We start from the raw sequence: 27,737 nt of genomic DNA on the forward strand, positions 1-27,737 counted from the left end.
ATGATAAAGAAATATATTTAGTGATGCTAAGAAGCAGTTTTCATTTTTTTTTTTCATGAATGTGAAGTTTAGAAAGCTTTTAATCCATGAGTCATATAGAATAGAAGCAGATGAGCATCTGGGGTACATAACACTCTAGACACTTACTTCTGTTTTTCCTCTTCATCCAGTGTCTCCCACAGAGCTTTAATTTGTGCCACGGCATCCTCCAAACCAGTCTTGGGATTTTCTGCGAGGAACTGAGCACGATGATCTTGGATAAACAGGTCACTTGCTGACATGGGCTTCTTGACTGCTCGATTGCTAATTAAATCATAGGCTGTAAGCTGCCCAGATCTACTATCTATTACATTTGGTGTTTTGCCACAAAGACCATCACTGAGATTCTTTGGTTGAAGGCTTGGGTGACTATTATTACTCACTTTACAAGTCAGGCTTTTTTGTGGCATTAAAATTTTCACAGGTTCAATATTCTCTCCCATCGAATTAAACACATTTCCCTTGCTCCAGTCGTCTGCACAAATTTCTAGAGATTCTGCAGGGAATGTTTCTCCGCTATTCCCCCCATTTTCTTCTGTACCATTTCTACCATTTTCCCCTTGGATATGCTCACTAGAACCTGCAAAATGAGTCTTACTGTGTTTACTCTGCATATCCTCTGATGATAAATTATTCATGGGAATATTTTTAAATGTACTTATAGGGTCTTTATTAATGCTAGAATGTTCACTACTAAGATGACCATCACAGTGCTTGTCTATATTTATTTGTTGATTTAAATAATGATGAGTGTTTTTTCTAGATTCATCATTCTGGACGTGCATAGTCGAGGTATCAGCATTTGGATAACAATTTCCAGATGATTCCATTTTATTAAAAAGCACATCTGTTTCTGCTGTTTCACTAACAACCATGTTGGCTGAGGAAACATCTTCTTTGCTATTTTCGTAAGAATCTGTACTGGGTAGTGGTCCGTAATGGGTCATCAGTAGATTTTCAAGAGCAACTAAAACAGAATCCTAAAAATACAAATGAACAAATATTAGGAGGGATACTGTGAAGAAAGGGCAATTTCTAAAATAATAAGAAAAATATAAAAAAGCAAGTCTTTTTAATAAGGGAGCAGTTAAGATTGCATAAGATTTCAAATAGCATAAATACATAAAGAACTTTATTTGAAAAAGGTTACCTTATTCTGTAATAATACTTGACTTTTATCTGGTGTTAGATTTATATCCACCTCAGCAGAAGGAACATCAATTTTCAGAAAGAAAATGGGATACAAGCGAGTAGATTCCTTTAGGCACTTCAAATTATAATAACGTCGGATTAGCTGGAAATATATGCAATGAGTAAGAGACAGAAACACCTTGTTATTGCCCACTTTAAGTGCTACCCAAAGCATTCACTGAATGGAGAGACTCAGAAGCTGGGACCGCTGGCTTAGAAAAGCAGGGTCTCCCGGAGAAAAACAGTCCCCTAGAGGTCCCAACTCTGAGCAGAGCACAGGTCTCAGAACATGTGCACTTGCCTTCATAGTTAAAAAGTCTGTGGTGGAACTTTACAGCCTAATGTACAAATCAGCTCCCCTGCTACTTTCTGGTTCATTCTTTCAGGGTGTTATTTAATATGGGTTGTAGTACCCCTACAATTCCAGTATTCAAAGCTACCCTGGACTAGTAGCAAAATCAAAAGGAATGACTAAATAAATATTTTTAAAACCATCTAACTTTTTTTCTTCACTCTAAATAGGATGATAATACACCACTGAGTTTTGAAAAGTAAATGAAACAAAAGTAAACACTAATAATGAAAGGGACTTTATCTTTCTTATCAAATTCTTAAATTTCTTAGATTTTTTTAATCAAAATTTTAATTTCTGGGGCTGGAGAGATGGTTCAGAGGTTAAGAGCACTGGCTACTTTTCCAGAAGACACAGGTTCAGAACCATATGAAACTCCAGTTCCAGGGGATATGATGCCTTCTACTGGCCTCCACAAACACCAGCCATGTTGTATAGACAAAATTGCAAGGCAAACACCCACAATAATAAAATAAAATTCAGAAAAAAAATATTTAAAAGAAATTAAATTCCTGCTCCTGGGATATTTATCCTTTTAAAAGTGATTACCTTTAGTATATCTTTTTGGTGTACTGGTCGACTATTAATAAAGATGAAGCTTCTCTCTGGGGTTGAAAGACTTGTGGAGTTGTGGTCTGCATCACACTTTGGAAAGAATCCACTGAGGGAAAGCTATGATTGTGACACAAAGCACAGAAGGTGTAACGTCTACAATAAGGTTCCAGAAGCCTGGTTACATACAACACATTAGAAGGTACACAAAATAACACATGAGAATTGTAACTGCAGTTCACGTGCATGTTGATAAGCATGGGTTGAGAATTATTGCTGAATAACTACTGAAGAATACTAAATCAGTAAAAAAAAAAAAAAATCTTATGAATGGTCCTCGTTTCACATTTTTAACTGTCACAGGATAAACACCCTTACCACTTTTGTTTTAAAATTTCTTTCCTCATTTAGTGACTTCACCCCCACACACTGGCTGTCTTTTTCTCTTCAACTTTTCCAGGAAAAGCAGCTGTTTCTTTGTTCTGAATACAAATGAAGCTAATTGTACTGGTTTTTCTTTTTTTAATGTTTCACAAGTCTCTCTCTCTCTCTCCATTCATTCACTTTACATCCTGATCATGGGCTCCTCTCTTCTTTTCTCCTGGTCCCACCCTCCCTCTTTTTTCCCCTCTATTGTCCCTCTCCTACTTTTCAGAAAAGGGGAGCCCCCCCCCACCAACCAACCCCAGCCAATCAAGCATCAGGACTGAGCACATCCTCTCCTGTGGCCTCGCAAGGCAGCCCCACCAGGGAAAATGATCAAAAAGAGCCAGCATCAGAGTCCATGTCAGAGAAAGAATCTGTTACCCTTACTAGGGTACCCACACAAAGCCCAAGCTATCCATTGGCTAAGTTTCTGTAGTGGGGCCTACATCCAGCCCATGTATGGTTCTTGGCTGTGTTGGTTTTTCATTGCTGTGTTTAAGGAAAAAAAAAAAAAATCTTTACTTTGAATTAAGTCCTTCCTGGCTAAATATACTATATAAGTACACTATATGTTAGCTTCATGATTGCTTATAGAACTTCACTACAAAAAAAATATATGATTATGTACATACCATATCTTTCTCTAGTCTACAAATATATCAAGAGAAGGAAAAAACTGAAGGGTACTAGAAAAACTGATCAGAAGGAAATAGTGATTTAAGGGATAGAAGGCAGAGAGTATGCATCTGCTTCTACCTTGAGCTAATTTAACACAACATAGAAAACGATTACGGATTTCGTTCATTGTCCCTTTTTTGTCACTTTCAATTCATGGTGTGTGTGTGTGTGTGTGTGTGTGTGTGTGTGTGTGTGTGTGTGAGAGAGAGAGAGAGATATGTGTATTCTGGAGAATAATCTTACCTGATATAAATCAAACTACATGTGTTATGAACCCAATGTGCAACTCTTAATGGTAACCATTCAGCTTAGGTTAAGGAAAGCAAATATGTGAGTAAGGTGCTATTTATAATCAAGCAGCAACCATGACACTTGCAAAAACCATGCCTGTAGGCTATCACCTATGTCTATGGTATCCCTGGACTTGCAGTAAGTGCTTAAGGAGATGCAGCACCAATTTTAGAACACTAAGTGCATTACTGTCACAGTGCCAATCTGTACCAATTTAAAAAAATAAATTAATAAATCTGGATAACCCATCACAAGATGATACCACTTAATTAACTGTAAAACTTCACAGCATTTATAAATGGTTGTATAATTTACCAGGTAACATGAGACTCTTCCTACAGCTCCGGCTGGGCACCAGGAGAGTCTGTTTAGCCTCTGGAGGACTTACTGAGTGTGTGGATTACAGAAAAGACACAGAGGAGGAAAGGAGAGGAGAGCAGAAAATTCCCCTCTGTACCGTAAATAGGAAAAGAATGAAGAAAAAGAAGTACAATACAAGACCAGTGATTCTCCTTCACAGCACTTTGGTTGACATTGTGTAACTACTATTACTTCTAGACACTGAGTTTAAAAATGAAGATAATCTTAAATACTAACAAACCATGTTAATGTTACATGTAAGAGTCGAGTGGCCACAGTGCATATAATGCTATATAAACTAAAAAAAATCAGCCTACTTCATAGAGAAAGAACAAACCCAAATCAGTTCAATAAGAAAACCAAGTGTCATAGAGTATATGAGGTTCTGTACCTCAACCTAAAAATAAAAATTCCCCAAAACACAACAAATTTCACCCTTTTAGCGGCTTCTCAAGTAGAGATCTTGCCTCTCCCGCAGCCTCCTCTATAAATGAGTGTCTTTGCCTAGCATAGTGTGACACCTTTAACCCAACATGCGAGAGGGCATAGTTTTGCACCCAGCCTGATTTACACAGCAAGGTAGCATGTTCCAAGCCAGATAGAGCTATGTACTGAGACCCTGTCTCAAATACAACAAACACCCAGTAAGCTGCCTTCTCTCTCAATAAGTAATGCAAGCTTTTTATTTTTTTATTTTTATTTTTTATGCAGGACTGCTATCAATGACAACTTCTTTAAGAAGCACCCTGCTGAATGAACTGATTTCTGTATCCCTCTGGACTTTCTGCCGCTTTTGTGACACGTCCTCTTCAGTATAATAAGTTCTGTTCTCACCTTTATCTTTATCCTTCAAGGATGATCACGGTCCCCCTAAATTCCATCTTTAGGCCCATTTTTGCTCTGTAGCTAATCTGAGTAATTTTACTCTCACCCCTACTTCCAACAGCTAACCACCACTGGTAGGTACTAAGATAGCAATGGTATAGTTATTTGTTGCATCAACTAGCTGTCACAAAAGTGAGTCCACCACATTATAATGTTGTAAGATATTTCATCTCACTTTAACCCACTGTCCAGCTGTCAACTTCTGTATTCCTTACCATACTAGACAGTCATGGTCCATCAGACAAATCTATTCTTTACCCTAATTACAATAATGGGAGTCTGACTGATCTACTAACTCTTTTCTTTCTCTTTTTACAGTAATATGCATATCCAAATAACATAATGCACACCAAAGTAGTCATTTAAATACTCTGGTCAAGTTAGTGAAACAAGTTCATATGGAAATCCCTTCTCCTAAATGCAAAACACAGAGGGGTGATAAAAACTAAGGCTTAAAGTAATTTTAAGAGCTAATAACATAAAAGGCAGGCAAAGGTCAAATACAAAACTGTATCTGCAAACTACATAATGGGAAGTAACGGCTGAAGGAAGTTAGTACATGTGTTAGTACCAGAAACAGAAAGCCTCATTTGGAAAATAAAATCTAGCAGAAGATTGAAATCAGTCTTTCCACTTGGAAAATAGAGCTCACATAACACCTCCCTGGAAGAAAACAAAATGACTTACATATTGTGACCACAGTGTTCAGCGGCTTGCCAGGGTCACAGGAAAGAACAGAGCCAAGGGCAAGGCTAGGCCACACTAGGGTCGGGGAGGAGTCTGGAAGTCTGGGCAGGACGAGAGGCACGAAGCACTAATGTAACACTAATGCAAGCACTAATGGTTTCAAGCTTGGACTAGGGAAGAGGTAGGTGCTAGACTGCAGAAAGGGACCGTAAGTGTGGAAAGCAAGCTAAACACTAGCAAACTGTCATCCATGACCTTGCAAATTACAGTTGCAAGCCACAGAAAATAGCAGAAAATAAAACTCTTGTCTCAAAAAATAAAAATGATAGAACTCCATGATTATGACTATGGAATTAAGTACTGTAACATGGAATTTAAACCAAATAAATAGCACCAATCAAATCAGAAAGTAAGTAAGCAAGCACAGATAGCTATGAATAAAGTTTAGAAAAACTGAAAATAAATTCTAAGTTCTGAAAAAATACATTATTTGAGGAATAAAAATCAGGTTGTAGTTAAGACATTTGCTAAGCTTGGAGTAGAGCTAAAAATACCAAAGAGAAGATAGATACCAAGAAGGACAACTTATGGAGCTTTAATTACACCAGAAAATACCTAGCAAAAGCTGTCAAAGTAGGGGATGGGTTGGCACCACCACCCATAACAAAGATTCTTCCCAGGACCAAACTTATTAAATAGAGACCCTTGTCATAAAAGGAAGAGCTATGCAGATGCTCTGTATCCACGGTTCCTAATGGCCAACACATAAAGGGAAATATGGTGGGCAAATTTTACACTCAAGGATAAGTAATGGAAGACAGAATCAAGTAAGAGGTGATAGCCAGTAGTAGTTGGGGGGAGAAAAAACAAATCAGGATTGTTTTTGACCAAAGATGAGAAAACAACACTCAAAAAAATTCTGATATTGTGAAAGTCAAATATATAAGCCAGAGTGTGGTGTGGGGATGGATGGCTGGGAACACAGAAACCCAACAGCACGACACAAAACAAGAACAGAAGAAATATCTGACTGCGATTAAGTAGACATTACAAAGTTAGTAGACATTCTTCAGCACTTGAACGAGAACACTGTTAACACATGTATTATACATCCTTCCATTCAAAGATAACCATGAAGATAAGCAAAGTGCCTCTCATCGGTGACAGAGCACCACGAACCTTTATATAAATCTGTCTCCCAAAGCTAAGGAAAACAAATCAAAACAAAACAACGACAAAACCCAAAATCAAGTAAAAAAAAATTAAAACAAACAAACAAAAAAATCAGTAAACCCTGATCTGGTAATATCTCAAAGCAGGGTGAAAAAAAAGATTATCCACCACAGGACTGACTCATGTGAATCCCAGTCACACATCCAATCACAGCTAATGGAGGTCTAGGTAACTGCTTGCCACACGTGAGTGTGGCACCTAAGGACTCTGTAAAAATAGAGATCTTCCTCAGTTGACCTGAACACAGGCCTTTTACAGTAATTCCAACAAGCTTTCATGTGGTTCCAACACTGTTAGTCTGTAGATGATATTAGGATGTCTGGTGTATCTAGAGCAGAAGTACACAAACAACCAAGTCCCAAGAAAACAGAGGGAGCCCAGGGAAACTTAGATTTACCCTGACCACCCCAACTCACCCACCATAAGCAGCATAACACTAGAGAGCTTACAGTTATCAGGCAAAAAGCAACAGATAAAAGGTCTCTTACCTAAAGAAAGTACATAGCAACAAAATATCAAAAACAAGTACAATTAATTTAACTTTGTACTTGAAATTAATTAAAAAAAAAGAGGAGAAGAGAAAGAAAGATGACAGATGAAGCAAGATGGAGATGGATGGATGGACAAATAGATGACAGACAGACAGATAGGTAAGGATCACTCAAGGGCAACCTGACAGTCAACAGAAACCACAAAAACATATTCCCAATTAAATTTCTCATTCAGAGCAAATAGACAAATAGAATCAGAACAAAGAAGAAGAAGAAGACGATGACGGCAGCAACAACGGGGAAAGAGAACCAGAGATTTGGAGTAACAAGACCTTCTGAGCAAAATAAAGCTCATTTCCTATGAAATAAAACTTGTTTAAAAAGCAAATACTTTTTAAAAAGCTATCTTTAGAAAGATTCAAGCTTTTGTATTCACAGAAGCAACAAACGCTATAAAATAGCACTTACATAAAATACTTTTGGACACTGAACTTGCCTTTCTAAGTAAAGTAATCAATAGAAAAGTTTAAAGACATAGTGAGATCTACTAGAACATAAAGAAGGAGGGAAACACTGAGAAAAGTAAGAGAGCCTGACAGAGAAGAGACAGAAAGAGAGACTGAAAGTGGATAGAAGTTTATGCCCCACAGCTAAGGAAAAAGATGTGGGTCTTCAGATTGAAAGCATCTACATTAGGTCCTTGGCACAATAATGAAACATAAATGACCCTTATAAAACAAATGGGGGAAGAGGTGGGAGGTTAGGGAAAAAGAGGTGGTAAGAGGGGAAAAAATTAAGAGAATATAAAAAAGTCAATGGTTCTATTTTCTTCTTGAAACATATAATCTAAAACAACAACAATAATAACAGAAACCTTTGAAAGGAAAAAACCTCCATGGACATGGATGATGCTCTCCCAGAAGCCACGGGTCATTATACTAAGATAGCAGTGCTAGGTAGGAGACACCCCACTACTAGTGCTTGGCCAGGGAAGCCTCAGAGGCACCCAAACAAAGACTGCTGAAGACTGCACACTATGGTCACAGGATTAAAAAAAAAAAAAATTGGAGCTGAGCTGCAAGTTTCTTCCCTACCATCTAGCTGCCACAGTGCCAGAACTGCTACAGGCTGAGGTGGGAGTATTATTAAAGTTTTACCAAGCTGTGAATACTATCAGCTACAACAACCTCAGAGGTAAGATGCAGCCTCTAGTGCTATGCTGGTCTGATTAGAATTGAGGCAAGCAACCACTCTGTGATTGTATTTGAGGCCTGTCGGCACAAGGAAACTCATGCCTGGCTCTGTAAACCTGCTCAGGGCCCTTTATTGGGAAATCATAGGCTTTGGGAGGTAACTGACTATTACTACAGCTTTGCTAAAAGGCCAAACTGCCTTCTAATAATGTTTATTCTCCTGGACTGTGATGCATCTAGACTTCATCAGAGAAGCTTATTACAGTGGGATATCTAATGTAGAGATCCATAAAAATAATAAGAATAAGTGATGGTAAAGTGTTTGGCCCTAAAGGAAACCACTGTATCAACCCCTGTATTCCAGTCACAGAGGCCAAAGAGGTTCTGAATTCAAGGCCAGTATAAGCTATACAGAAAGCAATTAAGAAATCAAGAATGAATAAATAAAAAGACAAGCTCCCTGACTTTCAAAATCTTTTATGAAAGGCAGGAGTTTATAGGAGGTAGACCACATAAAACATAAAGGGGAAAAAAACCAAACCGAATTCTGAGCAACTGAAGGGAATATAAGAAAGGAGACCATAGAAATATTCTTATTAGTGAAAAAATACTGGGTCCTTAAAGAGGAAATGTAGCAGAAGGCCTGCCACTGGTGTGATGTGCTTGGTTAGACCCTAAGCACTGAAAAAGAAAACTACATCTAAAGAATGTAAAAAAGCTGCCATAGTGGCAGCCCAAGCCTACAATCCCTGCTCCTAAAAACAAACAAACACACAAACAACAAGGCAGAGGACTGTAAGTCTGAACTCTTACAGTCAAATCTACCCTGGGCAACTTAGCAAGACACGACTGAAAAATAAAGGCTGCCAAAGGGGCAGGGGAGAGTTGAAACATAGCTCAGTGTAATGGTGACTGCATTGCATGTACCAGACTCTAGGTTCAGTGCCCAGAAAAAGGTATGTGTATTACATCTATGTATATATGTATGGTTTGTACACACACACACAAACGAACTGATGAAATTATCAAAGTGCAAGTTAAGTGAGGTAGCATCACCAAGCAGTACACAGAGTCAAATGGCATTATCTAAAGCTGAAAGACAAACAGAAGGCAACTTGAGTATGCACTGATGATGAGAATAAAATACAGGATTATAAGAAAAGAAGACTCTAAATTGAAAATTAATTTTCAAACAATCAATGTAAATAAAAAGCAGACCCGGGCTGGGAAACTGGCTTTACATTCTGTTGTTTGTCTTACATCCGGATTTGATCTTAAAAGCATCCTTACCACCCTTGGAGGAAACTGGGACAACTCACTGCTGAGTGAGACTGTGAAAGGCCGTTCTTGGTTCGTACCTGAGACTCTTCACAGTGGTGTTGAACAGGGTCCATGTTGCCCATCACAGCAGTTCCCAGAACTGACATGAGTGCCATCCTGTGATCTGCTACTCTACTTTTCTGCCAAATGACTGCCTAGGGACAGGAAAACACACACGTGCTTTAGTACAATTAAGATTAGTAAACTCAAAAACTTAGTGTTTGCGTAGTTAGCATTTATCTTCCCTCTTTTCTGTCATTCAGAAGAGATTCATGAGCTATGGTCTAAAAGAATAAATCCTGGCTCTACATTTTAAGCTGTATATTAAGAAATGTATAACCTGCTCAACCCCTCAGTCTTGTCTTTACAATTCCATAAAATACTAACTCTCTTATCTACAGAATTCATACTTCAAAGTAGACTTACAATTAAAATGTGACACTTAATAAGATTTTTCCATCTCTTCCCAGGACTAACAGCTATGCTATAGGATTACTGTAAATAGTCAAACAGTTGTACAAATTTTGAAAACAAAATACACTTTACAGTGACTTTTTCAGTTATCTTTCATAAACTGAAAATTTATACTTAACTGAACCTTACAGAAATAAATGCTGCATAGTGAGCAGACACATTTTACTATTGTATATTGTAAGTAGATCAAGAGACACAGTTGAGAGCCTAGACCAAAGATGGCAATGTCCAATTATGTTTGAAAACCCTTGAGAAATTGTCAGCATAGAAAACATGCATCCATCCAACAAATATTTACCCAGTCCCTTGTATGACCTGATGAAAATATGTAAAGAATCTAAATGAAAACACTGTCAGCATTCTGGGGACAATAAGAGGGTGAGAAAGCTATACCACTCCTGGGCAGAAGCCCAAAAGATGTCCAACATATCGCAAGGACACTTGCTCAACTATGTTAATAGTAGCTTTACTCGTAATAGCCAGAATCTGGAAACAACCCAGATGTCCCTCAACCAACGAATAGAACTCAGTGGGGGAGCATCTCTGGAACAGGGTAGGCCCCTGGGAGTCTATGAGAGTGACCACAGATAAGATCCTTAACAGTGAGGGGCGGGGTGGGTGAAGGTGGGTATGCAGCCTGAAGTCACCACCTCCTGTAGCTAGGTGAGACTTCCAGTGGAAGGAGGGGGACATCAACTCACTCATAAAAAGTTCAACACAAAATTTGTCTTATGTACAAGTGTAGGGGTAAAGATGGTGCAGAGATTAAGGAACGGCCAACCAATGATTGGCCCAACTTCAGATGGATACCATGAGAGAGAGCCAACCCGTCACTGTTAACGAAACTCGGCTATGCTTGCAGACAGGAGCCTAGCATAACTGTCTTCTGAGAGGCTTTATCCAGCAGCTGATGAAAAACAGATGCAGAGACCCCTAGCCAAACATTAGGACAAGCTAGGGGAGTTTGTGGAAGAGTGGGAAGAAGGATTAAGGGAGCTGGAGAGGTCAAGGACACCACAAGAAGACCTACAAAGTAAACTAACCTGGGCCCATGGGGGCTGACAGAGAATGAACCACCAACCGAAGAACATAAATTGGCTGGACCTCGACCCCCTGCACATATGTAACAGATGTGCAGCTTGGTCAACATGTGGGTCTCCCAACAATGGGAGAAGGGGTTGCCTGCCTTTATATCCCTTTTCCTCTAGCTGGGCAGCCTTGCCAGGCCTCAGTGGGAGAGGACACAGTTAGTCTTGTTGTGATTTGAGGTAACAGGGTGGGTTGGTAACCCTGAAGGGCCTCCCCTTCTCTGAGAAGAGGGAGGATGGAAGGAGGGGCAGGAGGGTGGGAGAAGAGAGGACGGTGGGGGGGGGGAACTGGGATCAGGCTGTAGAGTGATTAGATAAATAAAACCACACACATATGAAGAGGGGGAGGGAGCCACAGGAATGTAAATAGCAGAGGATGGAGTGTGTTGTGCACAGCAAATTCTTTTACAGCAAGCAGTTCTTCTCTGTGGCAACAAAGATGTGGCACTGTATCCAACGGTTAGGAGAGTGGGAGCGGTTCTAAAAGGGCAAGCAGGGCCAAACTGTAGTAAGTTGGGTGGTGGTTAAACAATAGGCTCAGGCAGGGGGCTCTGACACAGATAGAGAGGGTAACATTGGAGGCAGAATAGTGACACTCTTGGCCAAGAGGAGGCAGAAGGAGAATGAGCAAGTAAGTGTGGAGCCTGAGGTATATAAGTTCCTGTGCGTGTGTGTGTGTGTGTGCGTGTGTGTAGACGTTATTACTTGATATTTAAGAACTGCAGAAAAGGTCTAAAACAAAATTTGAATGATACATACGACAGAATTGCCAGCTAGTGCCCAGCAGAGATAGTCTTTCATTGTCTATGTTGTCCAGAAAAACAGAACCAGAATCATAAAAAGAAGATTTTAAACTTCTGCTAAACATGGCTGCTAAAACCACATAAATTTGCTTCTTAGTCCAATGTAGAACTTTGACAACACAATAAACTTGTACACTGTATGGAAATTTTATGGTTGTTTCTAAAAATTGTAAAAAATGAAGAAGTCTATTACAAGGTAGGGAATAAACAAAAAGAAGGGAATGAGAAAGGGAAACAAAAGAGAGAGAACAAAACTGCACACAAAGCAATTCAGTCAGAGAAGTCCTCAGTGAAGGCCAGGAGCCCATGCAGTCAGGAGCACATGCTCCCCTGGTATTATACACAGTTAAGAGCAGGAGGGAAGGGACGTGCTCTTCTGGGATCTCAAAGAATGGCTCCAGAGTGTAAGGGAGGACCAGGACTCATGCCCAGGGTTCTGCCTACAACATCAGAGAGTCACAACTAAAGAATAAGTCACTGTTTGCTAGGCACCTCTGATCCACAAACTACTGGACATTTTCACAATCATTTCTGGTAGCTATTACCTTGAGACAAGTAAACCAAGCTTAAAGGAACCAACTTTCTCAAAGAAAAAGACGGTAAGTCATGGAACCAATTCTTTTACTCCAATTTTTCTGGTTCTAAACCCATTTTTTTCATATTCCAATTAATTTTTCTAGCCAAAACAACCAGTAATTTAGGAAGTAACTCTAGACTTAAGAAATTCCTCAGACAATGTAGACAGCCCTGATGAGACCTGAAAGGCTAGAGTCGATGGAAGGGGAGAAGGACATTCCATATCAGTAGACTGGGGGAGGGGCATGGGAGTAGATGAGGGAGAGAGGGTGGGATTTGGGAGGGGATGAGAGAGGGGACTACAGCTAGGATACAAAATGAATAAACTACAATTTATTTAAAAAAATTAATTAAAAATAAATAAAATAGTGAATCTAAAAAAAAAAATCCTCAAACAGTAAAGTGACTGACAAATGCATTTTTGACAATTACCATTTGTGGTCATGTGATCTGCTATGGGATTACTAATTACTGTTTAAATAAATTTGTAAAAAAGCAGAGGCAGCACACTGCTGAGAGATGGGGCAGTCTATACAAAAGCATAAAGGTACAGAGTAGGCTGAAAGTGAAGCTAGATGCTCAAGAGCAAAGTTATGAAAGAATGTCCCAGCACGGCATGCACTAACTTACAGTTTCTTACGTGCAACAACCAAACAATCTTAATTAAGAACAAAACGTGATCAGAGGTGGATGTTTGCAAGAGTGACTTGGTAAGATCTGAAGTTAAAATTAACTTAAAGAAAACCAATCAAACCACTATTACAGTATTCATCCACTGCCGAACTTTGACAGCGAGCATGAAAAAGGAATAAAGTTCATTCACAAACTCTTTCCTTAGATCTCTTGGAACTGTGTCATCTGCTGCACCACTGCAGTATGGCTGCTTCCCACTCCTGCAAATACTGTGGGACACAAGCCCAGGAAAACAACATTTACAAAAGGATTCTAGTCTAGTTTGCCCATTCATTCATTTAGTTATTGATTTTGAAAGCAATTCCCTTGTAAGCTTTGGCATTAAAACTGTGAGATAAAAGAACCAGCATACCAGCAGAAGAAAAAAAACACGAGGATATAAAGAGATGTTCCATGAAGGGCTGACTCCAAGTGCTGAAGGAAAGAATTGTGGAGGCTTCCCAGGCTCCACAGTTGAGAAGCTGAAATGTCAGGAGCACCACTCAGCAGGATAGCACATCATTAGAACAGGTTTGTCAGCAAAAGGGAAATGACGCGCTCAGCTTGTTCAATGCTGAGTCCCTGATACCAAAAACAGCACTAGATTCCACATGATCCACTAAGGCAGTGGTTCTCAACGTGTGGGTCCGATCCCTCTGTTGTTGAACCACCTTTCACAAGGGTATAAAACACAGATATTTACATTATGATTCATAACAGTAGCAAGATTACAGTTATGAAGTAACAATGAAAATAATTGTATAGTTGGGGGTCACCACAACTTGAGGAACTGTACTAAAGGGCCGCTACATTAGGAAGGTTGAGAATCACTGCTCTAAGAAATTATCTATTGAAGATTTCTAGGAAAATATACTTTGACAGAACTACAGCTGGCTTTGTTCTCATTGGTTCTCAGCGCTGGTCCCCTTACTCTGCACCTGCTGATAATTGCAGACTTTGCAACTTGAAGCAATCTCAAGCAATCTTTGCTTTCTTCAAGTAGAACAGTTTTATTGCGGTATAAATAACAGATTTATTACATAGTGTGTGTACATTTACACCACAATTTTAGAAAATTTTATCACTCTAAACAGGAATGTCATATTCATTAACAGTGACTTTGTATTAATCTAATAATCACTGTTCTCTTCATCAATTGCCTACGTACTAAGTGTCATACAAATAGAATCATACAGCATGTAGCACTTTTACAAAGATATTGCATGACGTTCTGAAATCTCATGAATGGTGTATAGCCCCATGCTCTTCCAGTGGCTGAGTAATATTCACAACATAGTCTGATGCATTCTTTCATAAAGTTATGGTTATTTGGGTTGTTTCCAGTTTGAACCATTCTGAATGATGCTGTCATAAACAGTGCTGTTTTTATGTGGACACGTTTTTATCTCTTTTGGATAAGTACCTAGTGCTAAGAGCTGGGTCATATGGTTACCTTATGATCTTGTTCTGAGGGCTAATGTTTTAAGTTAGGGTTTCTATTTCTCTGAAGACACATTAGAATGACAGCAACTCTTACAAAACAAACAAACAAACAAAAAAACAACAAAAAACATTTGATTGGAACTGGAACAGAGGTTTAGTCCAATATCTTTATGGCAGGAACCATGGCGGCACAGGCAGACTTGGTGTGGGAGAAGGAGCGTTCTATATCTGGATTGACAGGCAGCAGGAAGAGAGAGTATCACTGGGCATGGCTTGGGCTTCTGAAACCCAAAACCCATCCCCAGTGACACACTTCTTCCAACAATGCCACACCCACTCTAAAGCCATACTTCCTAATAGTGCCACTCCCTATGAGCCAATGGGGACCATTTTCATTAAACCATCACATCTGATTAACTTAGAATCTCTATGTGCATTAAGCCTCTAAAATGATTAAGAAATGCTGGCTGCTGCTGCTATAGCCACTGTTTTTATACTGGGCACCGTGGTGACTGAAGGGACAATAGTCTAAACAACAAAAAGTAGGTAACAGATTTGGGATGGTCAGCAGCAGGATGGGAATGAACTGTACCATGACAAGCTGATGCACAATGAAATTACTGTCACAGAAAGTGCATTCCTTAGAGCTGCAACAGCTCTCTGGCCCTGGCATAGAAGAACTGACTTGCTTTGGTTTCCTCGCCCTCTCTGCTCTCCATCTTCCTTGTGTCTGCTGGAGTCAAAAGTTAAGGGAGGGGACAGATGCTATGCAAGCACTGAAGTACGTCCATACTATCATATAAAACATTTCATCACCTATATTTGAGCTCAAGCTATGAAGCTTGTGAGCACCTCAATGCTGACCTTGGGTTATATTAGGGTGCTGCCTCATGAATAAATCTTAGTTGCTGATTAATGAGTTTCCTGTCTCACTGCTGGGCTTGCTGAAGTCAGCACATATAAGGCCTTAGGAAACTGGTTCTAGAAAATCTGGGGAACACAAGAACAAGAAATGTGATTTTCATTTTTCTTTATTGTGATGTGAACACTGCTGCGAGCTTGGCAGCACTAAATCACAGGCAGTTACTATGAATTGCCGTGTCCCACCAAGGGAGGCAATGTAGGGGCACTGCCCAAACTTACTATCATTTGGCCAACAAGCAAAACCTCCAGTCTTGCCCAGGCAATATTTGTTTCAAATACAGAATCCATTATTAAAGAAGAAACTGAAAATTTATTATATATCCAATAAAAACCTTAGTTTTAAACCATCCACACTACTCTTGTACAGCAATAATCTTTTTTACTTCCTCAAGTTTTCTCTATATCTTGTCCTTAGGCTGAAAGCTTAACATATGCTAAAAATACACACACCTGCATATGTTTTCTATCTAGGTCACACAGAGCTGGAGCATCTGGGTGTGCCAAGTAAGGCTCTGACTCTGGCCAGTCTGATGACGGTGCAAAAGCACCCATCAAGAATATATTATTACATGCACTCCTTCTGAAGGCCGATTTAAGTTAGTGAAATATATCTTGTCCCCATCCCAACCCCAAACTGACATACACTGTTTGAAGAAAACGAACTTAGAAAAGGATTTAAAGAGTAAGCTTCGATTGTAAAGGTGATATGTGTACACAAAAGATGCACAATTAACCTAACACTGCACTACTAAGACCCCTGCCAAAGGCAATTCTTTCCAGAATAAAAAGCAGATACTACCTATATAGAATACAATTGGATTTTTAAATTATTTTTTAACATGTGTGTGCACACACATGCATGCAAGGAGAGATGTGCATGTCAGTACAGGTGATTACTGAGGCCAGAGGCACTGGATTCCCTGGAGCTAGAGTGGCGGGGCTTTTGTGATCTGCCCACAGGGAAGGAAACAAACGGGGACTGACTCAAGGTCACCCAATATATCTCTGGAAAAGGTCCCGTAGACTGGAGGGTACACGCCGCAAGCCCAGAGACCTACTGTGCACCAACTAATCCTCACAGACAGAACTGTGCACCTCAGGGCACCAGAGACTGCTAATCCCGGTCAGGAGAAAACCCCATAGGGAGGGAGACAGCCGAACCCCACCCCACCAGGACACATGGGAAAGTTCCCAGGGAAAAGGTCTCAGGTTCCTGCCCAGTCACCAGCTTGGAGCCACCACCTTCCAGCGAGCTCTACACGCCACCCCAAACACCACAGACTGGGCCTTCCTGTTGGGAGAATACCCCACGGTGGGGGAAACACCTGGCCCTACCTCAGGACACCTAGCTCCGAAAAAGTTTCTGGCTATCCACAGACTGCTGACTCTAGCCTCCAGCTGCACACATGAGAGCAGAGCTCACCTGCCACTGACTACCTCTTGGGTACAGGGGCACAGAGCCCCAACCTCAGACCTACAGAAGCCCTGAGATCAACCCCCAGATACTGCTCCTAGGGGCAACCAGTTATCCCTACTTAAACTGACCAAACCATGGGGCACCCAGGTTACACCAGAAGCTCACTGAATTTACAGCAAGATACCCTGAAGCAAGGCAGCTCTCTCCAGGACTTTTCCAGGTGAGAGGAGAGCCCTCTTGACTAACAAGGCAAACAGTTACCACTCAGGTCTGATGCCTGAGGTGAGCTATGGCAACTCCTGAAAAACACTGGCCATTCAGTCACCATATCCAAAAAGCTGAGGAGGCTTCCTTCAGGAAAAATCATCTTCCTGCCAAGGGGACTGTCTCTACCACAGGATTCCAGGAACCACCAGAAACGAACACCCAACACCTAAGATAGCCCAATGGGTAGAGGCCAGCGTAAAAAATCAACCAATAAAGACAGAGTAATACGGCATCTCCAGAACCCAGTTATCCAGGGATAAGCAGCCCTGGACACCCCAGCATAAATGAAATTCAAGAAGATGACCTAATGTCTATACTTATGAAGAGGATAATAGAGGAAACAAATAAAATGTGAAAAGAACTAGAGGAAGATAAAGTCAAATGGATTATGGCCATCCGTAAGAAATACAGGAAGTTTCAGCCAGTTTGTGGCCTTTAGAGAGGAAATACTTAAATCACTGAAATAAAAGAAACAGAGGATTGTTCAAACAAACAGCTGAAGGAATTGAAGGAAAAACAGGAAAATGCAGTCAGACAGGTGAAGGAAATCAACAAAACAGCTCAAGATCTGAAAATAAAATTGGAAAAATTAAAGAAAACACAAATGGAGGAAATTGTGGAGAGAAAGAACTTAGGAAAGAAAACAGGAACTACAGAGGTAAGCATAATCAATAGACTACAAGAGATGGAAGAAAGAATCTCAGGTGTGGAACATACAATGGACGAAATCAATGTATCCATCAAAGAAAACGTTAAAACCAAAAAATTCCTGACACAGACTGTCCAAGAAATTCAAGACAACATGAAAAGACAAAATCTAAGAATAATAGGAATAGAGGACAAAGATTCCCTCCTCCAAGGCCCAGAAAATATTTTTAACAAAATCACTGAAGAAAATTTCCCCAACTTAAAGGAGAGGCCAATAAGAATACAAGAGGCCTACAGAACACCCAATAAATTAGACCAGAAAAGAAAATCCTCCCGCCACATAATAACCAAAACAGTAAGTATACGGAACAAAGGAAAAATACTGAAAGCTACAAGGGAAAAAGGCCAAGTAACATGATGGCAAACCTATCAGCATCACACCTGACTTCTCAACAGAGACTATGAAAGCCAGAAGGGCCTGGATGGATATCATGCAGACCCTAAGAAAATGCATATGTCAGCCCAGGCCACTATACCCAGCAAAACTCTCAGTCCTCATAGACGGAGAAAACAAGATATTCAATGACAAAAACAAATTTCAACAATACCTACACACAAATCCAGCCTTACAGAAGACACTAGAAGGAAAAATACAACCAGAGAAAACTAGCTGCTTTCCAGAAAACACAGGAAATAAGCTCACTACATAAAACAAAAAGTAACCAAGGACACAAACTTATTACCACAGCCAACATCAAAATTAAAGGATCTAACAGCCACTGGTCATTGATTTCCCTCAACATCAATGGACTCAATTCTCCAATAAAAAGACACAGACTAACAAAATGGATACAAATGAGACCCAACAATCTGTTGCATACAAGAAACACACCTAAGTCACAAAGATAGACATTACCTGAGGGCTGGAAGATGATTTTCCAAGAAAATGGACCCAAGAAGCAAGCAGGAATAACCATTCTAATATCTGATAAAATAGACTTTCAACCAAAATTAATCAAAAGAGATGGGGAAGGACACTTCATACTCATCAAGGGAAAATTCCACCAGGAAGACATCACAATCCTGAACATCTATGCCCCAAATAGAAGGGCACCCACATTTGTAAAAGAAACATTGATAAAACTTAAACCACACATAGATCCCTACACATTAATAGTGGGAGACTTCAACACCCTCCTCTCAACAAAGGACAGGTCAACAAAGCAGAAATTAAACAAAGAAACAATGTCTCTAACAGAGGTCATGAATCAAATGGACCTGACAGACATTTACAGAACCTTACACCCAAATACAATAGAATTTACCTTCTTCTCAGTACCTCATGGAACCTTCTCCAAAATAGAGCACATGGTTAGAAACAAAGCAAGCCTCAACAGAAACAAGAAGACTGAAATAATCCCTTATATCCTATATCATCACCATGGAATAAAGCTGGACCTCAACGACAACAGAAATAGCAAAAAGTCTGCACACACATGGAAACTGAACAACCTGCGACTAAATGACAGCTGGGTCAGGGAAAAAATAAAGAAAAAAAATTAAAGTCTTCCTAGAATTCAATGAAAATGAAGGCACAACATACCCAAACTTGTGGGACACAATGAAAGCAGTGCTAACTGGAAAGTTTATATCACTAAGTGTCTTCAAGAAGAAATTCAATGAGACATCTCATTCAAGCAACTTAACGGCTCACCTAAAAGCCCTAGAGAAAAAGAAGCAAACACACCAAAAAGGAGTAGACGGCTGGAAATAATCAAACTAAGGGCTCAAATCAATCAATTAGAAACAAATAAAACAATTCAAGGAATCAATGAAACTAAGAGCTAGTTCTTTAAGAAAATCAACAAGATAGACAAACCCTTAGCCAAACTAACTAAAAGGCAGAGAGACACCATCCAAATCAACAAAATCAGAAATGAAAGGGGGGACATAACTACAGACACTGAGGAAATCCAAACAATTATTAGGACTTACTTCAAAAGTATATATGTCACAAAATTTGAAAATCTAAATGAAATGGACAATTTTCTGGATCGATTCCACTTACCAAAGCTGAATCCAGACCAGGTAAATCAATGAAATAGTCCTATATCCCCTAAGGAAATAGAAGCTGTCATCAAAAGTCTCCCATCCAAAATAAGCCCAGGACCAGATGGTTTCAGTGCAGAATTTTACCAGACCTTCAAAGAAGAGCTAACTCCAATTCTCTTCAAACTATTCCACAAATAGAAACAGAAGGAAAATTACCAAACTCATTCTATGAAGCCACAGTCACCTTGGTACCTAAACCTCACAAAGATTCAACAAAGAAAGAGAATTTCAGGCTAATCTCTCTTATGAACATTGATGCAAAAATACTTAACAAAGTACTTGCAAACCGAATCCAAGAACACATCAAAGATATTATCCACTATGACCAAGTAGGCTTCATCCCAGGTATGCAGGGGTGGTTTAATATATGGAAATCCATCAATGTGATCCACCATATTAACAAACTGCAAGAAAAAAACCACATGATAATCTCCCTAGATGCTGAAAAAGCATTTGACAAAATCCAACATCCATTCATGTTTAAAGTATTGGAGAGATGAGGGATACAAGGCACATATCTAAATATAGTAAAGGCGATATACAGCAAGCCTATAGCCAACATCAAACTGAACGGAGAGAAACTTAAAGCAATCCCACTGAAATCAGGGACAAGACAAGGCTGCCCACTCTCTCCTTATCTCTTCAACATAGTGCGGGAAGTCCTTGTTAGAGCAATAAGACAATTGAAGGAGATCAAGGAATAGAAATCGCAAAGGAAGAAGTCAAAGTATCACTATTTGCAGATGATATGATAGTATATATGAGTGACCCCAAAAATTCTACCAGGGAACTCCTACAGCTGATAAAAACCTTTAACAAAGTGGCTGGATAAAAAATTAACTAAAAAAAAAAAATCAGTAGCCCTCCTATATACAAAAGACAAAAGGGCTGAGAAAGAAATTAGGGAAACAACACCTTTCAAAATAGCCACAAAACACATAAAGTACCTTGGTGTGACCCTAACCAAGCAAGTCAAAGACTTGTATGATGACAATTTCAAGTCTCTGAAGAAAGAATTAAAAGAAGATATGAGAAGATGGAAAGATCTCCTATGCTCATGGCTTGGCAGGATTAACATAGTAAAAATGGCCATCTTACTAAAAGCAATCTACAGATTCAATGCAATTCCCATCAAATTACCAACACAATTCTTTACAGAACTTGAAAAAAAAAAAAAAACCATCACATTCATATGGAATAACAAGAAAAGAATCCCAGAATTGCTAAAATAATCCTCTGCAATAAAAGATCTTCTGGAGGTATCTCCATCCCTGATCTCAAGCTGTTTTATAGAACAACAGTAATAAAAACTGCATGGTACTGGCACAGAAGCAGACTGGTGGATCAATGGAACCGAATAGAAGACCCAGAAATAAACCCACACATTTACACCTAATTTTTTTATAAAGATGCCAAAACCATACAATGGAAAAAAGATTGCATCATTTTTCCACAAATTCATTCAACAAATGGTGCTGGTCTAACTGGATGTCTACATGTAGAAAAATGCAAATAGATCCATACTTATCACCCTGCACAAAATTAAAGTCCAAGTGGATCAAAGACCTCAACATAAAACCAGACACACTAAATCGGTTAGAAGAAAAAGTGGGGAAGACCCTAGAACTCATTGGTACATGAGACAACTTCCTGAACAAAACACCAACAGCACAGGCTCTAAGAGCAACAATCAATAAATGGGACCTCATGAAACTGAAAAGCTTCTGTAAAGCAAAGGACACTGTCATCAAAACAAAACGACTGCCTACAGATTGTGAAAGAATCTTCACCAACCCTCTATCTGACAGAGGGCTAATATCCAGGATATATAAAGAACTAAAGAAGCTGAAAAGCAGCAAACCAAGTAATCCAATTAAAAATTGGAGAACAGAGCTAAACAGAGAATTCTCAATAGAAGAATATCAAATGGCAGAGAAACACTTAAAGAAATGTTCAACGTCATTAACCATCAGGGAAATGCAAATCAAAATGAACCTGGGATTTCACCTTACACACCTCAGAATGGCTAAGATCAAATATTCAAGTGACAACACATGCTGGAGAGATTGTGGAGAAAGGGGAACCCTCCTCCACTGCTGGTGGGAATGTGAACTTGTACAACCATTCTGGAAATCAATCTGGTGCTTTCTCAGACAATTAGGAATAGCACTTCCCTAAGATCCAGCAATACCACTCCTAGGCATATATCCAAAAGATTCTCAAGTACACAATAAGGACATTTGCTCAACCATGTTTGTAGCAGCTTTATTTGTAATAGCCAGAAGCTGGAAACAACCCAGATACCCCACAACTGATGGATACAAAAATTGTAGTACATCTATACAATGGAATATTACTCAACAATAAAAATCAAGAAAATCATGAAATTTGCAGGTAAATGGTGGGACCTGGAAAGGATCATCCTCAGTGAGCTATCCCAGAAGCAGAAAGACACACACAGTATATAGTCACTCATATAGACATATAATATAGGATAAACCTACTAAAATCTGTACACCTAAAGAAACTAATCAAGAGGGAAGACTGGCTAAAATGCTCAATCCCCATCCCAAAAGGCAAAGAGGACAGACATCAGAAGGAGAAAACAGGGAACAAGTTAGGAGTCTGCCACAGAGGGCCTCTGAAAGGCGCTGCCCTACAGAATATCAAAACAGATGCTGAGACTTATGGCCAACTATTAGGCAGAGTACATGGAATCTTATGAAAGAAGTAGGAAATAATAAGATCTGGAGAGGACAGGAGCTCCACAAAGAGAGCAACAGAGCCAAAAAATCTGAGCACAGGGGTCTTTCCTGAGACTCATACTCCAGCCAACACCATCATGGAGATAACCTAGAACCCCTGCACAGATTTAGCCCATGGCAGTTCAGTGTCCAAGTGGGTTACATAGTAATGGGAAGAGGGACTGCCCACATGTAGTGATTGGCCTGCTCTTTGATCACCTCCCCCTGAGGGGGGAGCAGCCTTACCAGGCTACAGAGGAAGACAATGCAGCCACTCCTCATGAGACCTGAGAGACTAAGATCAGAAGGAAGGAGAGGAAGACCTCCCCTATCAGCGGAATTGGAGAAGGGCATTTGTGGAGAAGGGGGAAGGAAGGTGGGATTAGGAGGGGAAAAGGGAGGGGTTTATGGGGCTATACAAAGTGAATAAAGTGTAATTAATAAAAATTAAAATTAACCATGTCAAGTGGGCTTTGACTGGTATTCTCCTGCACTCTCCCTGGACTGGCGAGCCTGCAGTTTTAGTAAGATCCCTACCCGATCCTTAAAGCATAATAAAGTTTGTCAGAAGCACAGGTGCTCTTATAAGCGAGCAAGGGAGAAAGTTGTAGTATGAGATTAGTGATCATGGGCCACTGAGATAACTCAGTAGGTAAAGGTTTGAACTCCAAGGACCTGAGTTCAATCCCGAGTAGTCATATGGTAGGAAAAAAAACGATTTTCCAAGTTGTCTCTGACCTATACAAAAAAACACAGTAACTAAAGTTAGAAAAAGAGCAGTTGTTATGAACCTAAGGTGGTACTAGATAGCATGGGTACATGTTCTCTTCCATCATCTTTTGCTGTACTATTTGGGCTCTGAGATGATAAACACATGGTTTTAAACTTATCTAGTTAATCAAACATGTATATTTAACTGGGAAAGTAGCAGAAGACAAACAGGGCCCAAGGGTAGGATGATAATGGTACACCATATAGTTTATAGAACATGAAAGTGGTTAAAAAACAGGAAGAAAAAAAAGTGGTCTGAAGGAAGATAAGAAATTAGAATCCCAGTCTGGGTTACAAGATAAGATCCTGTACCTACAAGAACATTATGGAAGTAGCAATGAGACATAATGATTTGAAGAATAGATGAAATAAATCAGGCACCAATAGAAAGGTCTGAAAAGAATGAAAAGTCCTGAAGGAGAATCGGATTCCAGTTACAGCAAATAGTGACAAAAGACAGGCAAAGGGCACAGAAATTTTACTTACTGCTGGCCATGAAAGAAGGCATTTCAGAAAGGGAAGTGTGCAAGAGCTAGAAAAGGCAAGGCTGGTATACAAAGAAGGGTCCAGTATGGGCTGGGATGACTGTGGAAATCCCACCTTCTGTACTGTCTGACACAGAGGCATGAACAGAGTCACGATGAACTTGGTCTTGGTGGCTCCAAAGCAGTGACTCATTCAAGGCTGGCTTCAGGGGAAAGGCGGCAGTGGTGTAACCCAATTGTACAGTTCTAGAAGTGTCATTTGCCACCAGCAGATTGAGATGTGGTCGGTCCTAAGTGAAGCCTCATTACTGATATCTGGTAGTGAAGATCCAGAGAGGCAGTCCCACACCTGGCAGCTCTGGCTTTTTATCTGACTGAACCACTGAAGGCCATTAGAGAACTCTCAACTGACACCAGATAAAGTCTCCTACTTACAGGGACTTTTTTTTTTTTTTTTCAAAGATTGTGCCTCTTTCACTTTACCATCTGATGTTTAGCACAGAAATAAGTTCCTAGTGGGAAAAGGCTTAAAATTTTTTTCATTAATTCTTACGGGCTTGAATCAAATCAGAATGTGAATCCACAATACTTCATAATAGCTGAGCTGCTTTACCTTTTCAGAGCAGGGAAGAACTTCTGAACAGGGGTAAGTTCTATCCTCGTACACCAGCATAAAGCATACATCAGTACCAGCTGCAACCCAACCAAAGCACTTGCTAGATGCTCACCTGCTGGCCTAACTCCAAGTTTGACTCTAAAGCGTATCTGTATATCCTACATGAAATCACCTTTTCTTACTCTCCACTTACACAGAATGGAAAGATAATGTTGGATAATCATCCCAGCGCTCCTTACCCTTCTCAGCTATTGAAGTGTCACTTACTCCTGGATTCTGAGTTGTGATCTCAGCATATACTGCTTTACAACTCTGGCTGAAATGGGGGAGGTAAGAGGGGTCAGCTGCAGCAAAACCCTCCCATGGCTCAGTGGAAACAACGCTAGGCTATTTGGAGAAAGAATGAAAGGCTAAACAGTATAAAGGACAAAATGGACAAGGATTACAGAATGAACATCACGGATATACACTATAAGGCATGACTTATCATGAGGCACACAGGTGAGAGTAGAAGGGAAGGTACTATGCTTAAAGTCCTGTCAATCTCCTTTGTAACAGCTACAACCTTGTATCATTCAAATCATTCAGCTGTTGCAGCATGCATGGGTTTCAAATAAAATCAAATTCAGGGCTGGGAATGTAGTTCAGTGGTAGAGTACCTGACACACACACACACACGCACACGTACACACAGAGGCCCTGGGTTCCATCACCAGAAATGTAAAAATTAAACAAAAATGCAGTTCAATACAAAATTTAAAGATATAAATGTATTTTTTTAAAAAAATTCACTAGGTAGGCAGACTGCCCGCCCCAGGACCTTCTCCAGTCTTTGGGTTCCCTCAGGCAAATGAACCCTCCCTGCCCCACCAAATCACAGGACACCAGAACTCCTGCCCCAACATGGGTGGAGATCTCTGCACAACAGGGACCACAGCAGCCACCAGAAGTCGAGTCTCAATTCGGTGGAGAATCAATACTCAACCACAGGCCACGAAAGCCAGAAGACAGAGAGGAAACAGAAACCAAGGAACAAAATGACCATCCAACAAAAACAACCCCAGAAATAGACACCTAGACATATAATCACCACAACCCAGATGGCTAAATGCCAGTATAGAACACAGTCACTAACAACCAGGGCAATGTCACCACCAAAGCCCAGCTATCCTACTACACCAAGCCCTGAAAATTCTACCACAGCTGAAGCACAAGAAAAGTTCCTTAAAACCAACTTTATGAGGATGGTAAAGTCCTTAAAGAAGTGAATACACCTCCTAAAGAAACTGAGGAAAAGACAAACAAAACAAAAAAAAAAAAAAAGGGGGGGGGGAGAAATCAGTAAATATATTGCATGAGAGAATAAAAAAAAATGGGAAAAACGAAAGCAAATCAGCAATTATGAAGTGGAAGTAACCCTCATCAGAAATCAGGAATATAACACATTCTAAACTAGCCATCTACAGAATTATTTTTGTTATATAATTACAATTGTTATGTAATAATCAGCAGTTACAATGTTATCAGACCAAAAAGGCCTTTTTACTAATGTATAAGAAAGACGCACAGAGCAGGACGGCACAGGGATGTTGTTCTTATACCTGAAACTAAAACTGTACTGCTCGTCTCAGAAAGGGCTCTAGCAATTCTCCAAATAATGTTTACTTTAAATAAACTCACTAAATCCACTTTGGCTATCTCATTATTCAATATGCTTTCAAGGAACGTGGTGATGAAAGAAGAAAAATACTTCTTTCTAACATAACCATACTGGCAAGAACATCAACATTATCAGTATTCAAAGAATGTCTTGGCAGGTTCAACCTTCATAAAAAGAGGGAACACCAGCTAATCCAAGTTATCAAAATAGCAAGAGTACTTCTCATATTATATGCAATATGTTTGTTTGCTTCTAATGCAGAAAAAGTAAATACATCAGTATTATTATACTTCAAGTTTAGACAAAGACAAAAATTCTTCACAGAAATACAGAATGATGAAAGTAAGCATGTTTAAAACAACCGCAGAGAGCAGAGCAGGCTCTGTGTATAGACTGAGTTAGTATGTCAATACCATGTGGAAGCCTTAACATTGCATTTTAACATTTTTTTCAAGCATAATAATATTTTAAGAAAGGAGTACAGATAGTGTGCGCTGATGGGAACAAGTCTATAGGTAGAGAGCTTATCCCATTCACTCAGTCCATGATCGTGGTCAAATAGCTACCGGTTTTACTATTAGAACTGCAGTAATTACCTACTGTGCTCATGTTATAATATTCTCAACACACGTGCTAGGATCTGAACTGCCCCTGAAATGAATGAAGGCCACAGAGGGAGTTGAATTTGCTTCAAGAAAGTTAAGATGATGTCTCCCCCAATAACAAAATATAACATATTACAAAAATACTTCTTTCCATTCTCAGAAGAAAATGTCTAGCCTGATAATCCAACACAAGATAAGAAAATTACATAAGCCTAAAAACTAAGAAGACATATACCCAATTCTAAATGTGCAAGAACTCTTCAAAATATCAAGTTCTTTAATTATGCTCACTTTCATCACCGCCCTGTTAGCCTTCCTTTATTTTTTCTTTAAATTATCTTTAGTTATATTTACGTTTCTTTTATGAATGTGAAATTCTTGTTTCTCTTCATATGTTAACTTTATAATCAGCCTTCCCTTCCTGATTATGTTTCTTTTGACCTTGGTCTTTTCTTAACCTGAAGACATTTAAATTCTAATTACTATAAATGTCCTCTGGCTCCAGAGGTCACAGGTTATTTTAGCACGATGAGCCTCCGTCCATCAATGACCTGAGGAGCCTCAGCACAGCAGAGCTGGAAGGGTCTCACGGTGTCATCTGGTCAAGCTCTTTGCCAGCAGGAACAGGTGGCTGACTTGTCATTTTTTCTTTTTAAGATGAATAAAGATTTTGACCACAAACATTTTACATGGCCCGAAGAAAAAGATTCTTCTGACAAGTTAGCAAAAATTAA

The 27,737-nt window shown here is 39.6% G+C and overlaps 1 protein-coding gene across 3 annotated transcripts in view; it reads right to left on the reverse strand.

The window, feature by feature from the left end:
- The window catches only part of Pms1 (PMS1 homolog 1, mismatch repair system component), a 100,043-nt gene that overhangs the window by 19,811 nt on the left and 52,495 nt on the right, over positions 1 to 27,737 (reverse strand). For all 3 annotated transcript variants that reach the window (XM_055617140.1, XM_055617142.1, XM_055617141.1), the window contains 4 exons: positions 9,737 to 9,853; positions 2,132 to 2,254; positions 1,190 to 1,333; positions 148 to 1,019 (listed from right to left, as the gene is read on the reverse strand). In XM_055617140.1, the coding sequence (XP_055473115.1) occupies positions 148 to 1,019; positions 1,190 to 1,333; positions 2,132 to 2,254; positions 9,737 to 9,853 (1,256 nt within the window). The remainder of the gene's footprint in view (positions 1 to 147; positions 1,020 to 1,189; positions 1,334 to 2,131; positions 2,255 to 9,736; positions 9,854 to 27,737) is intronic.

Source organism: Psammomys obesus, unplaced genomic scaffold, assembly GCF_907164565.1.
Source record: "Psammomys obesus unplaced genomic scaffold, mPsaObe1.curated_primary_1811, whole genome shotgun sequence".
Lineage (NCBI taxonomy): Eukaryota > Metazoa > Chordata > Mammalia > Rodentia > Muridae > Psammomys > Psammomys obesus.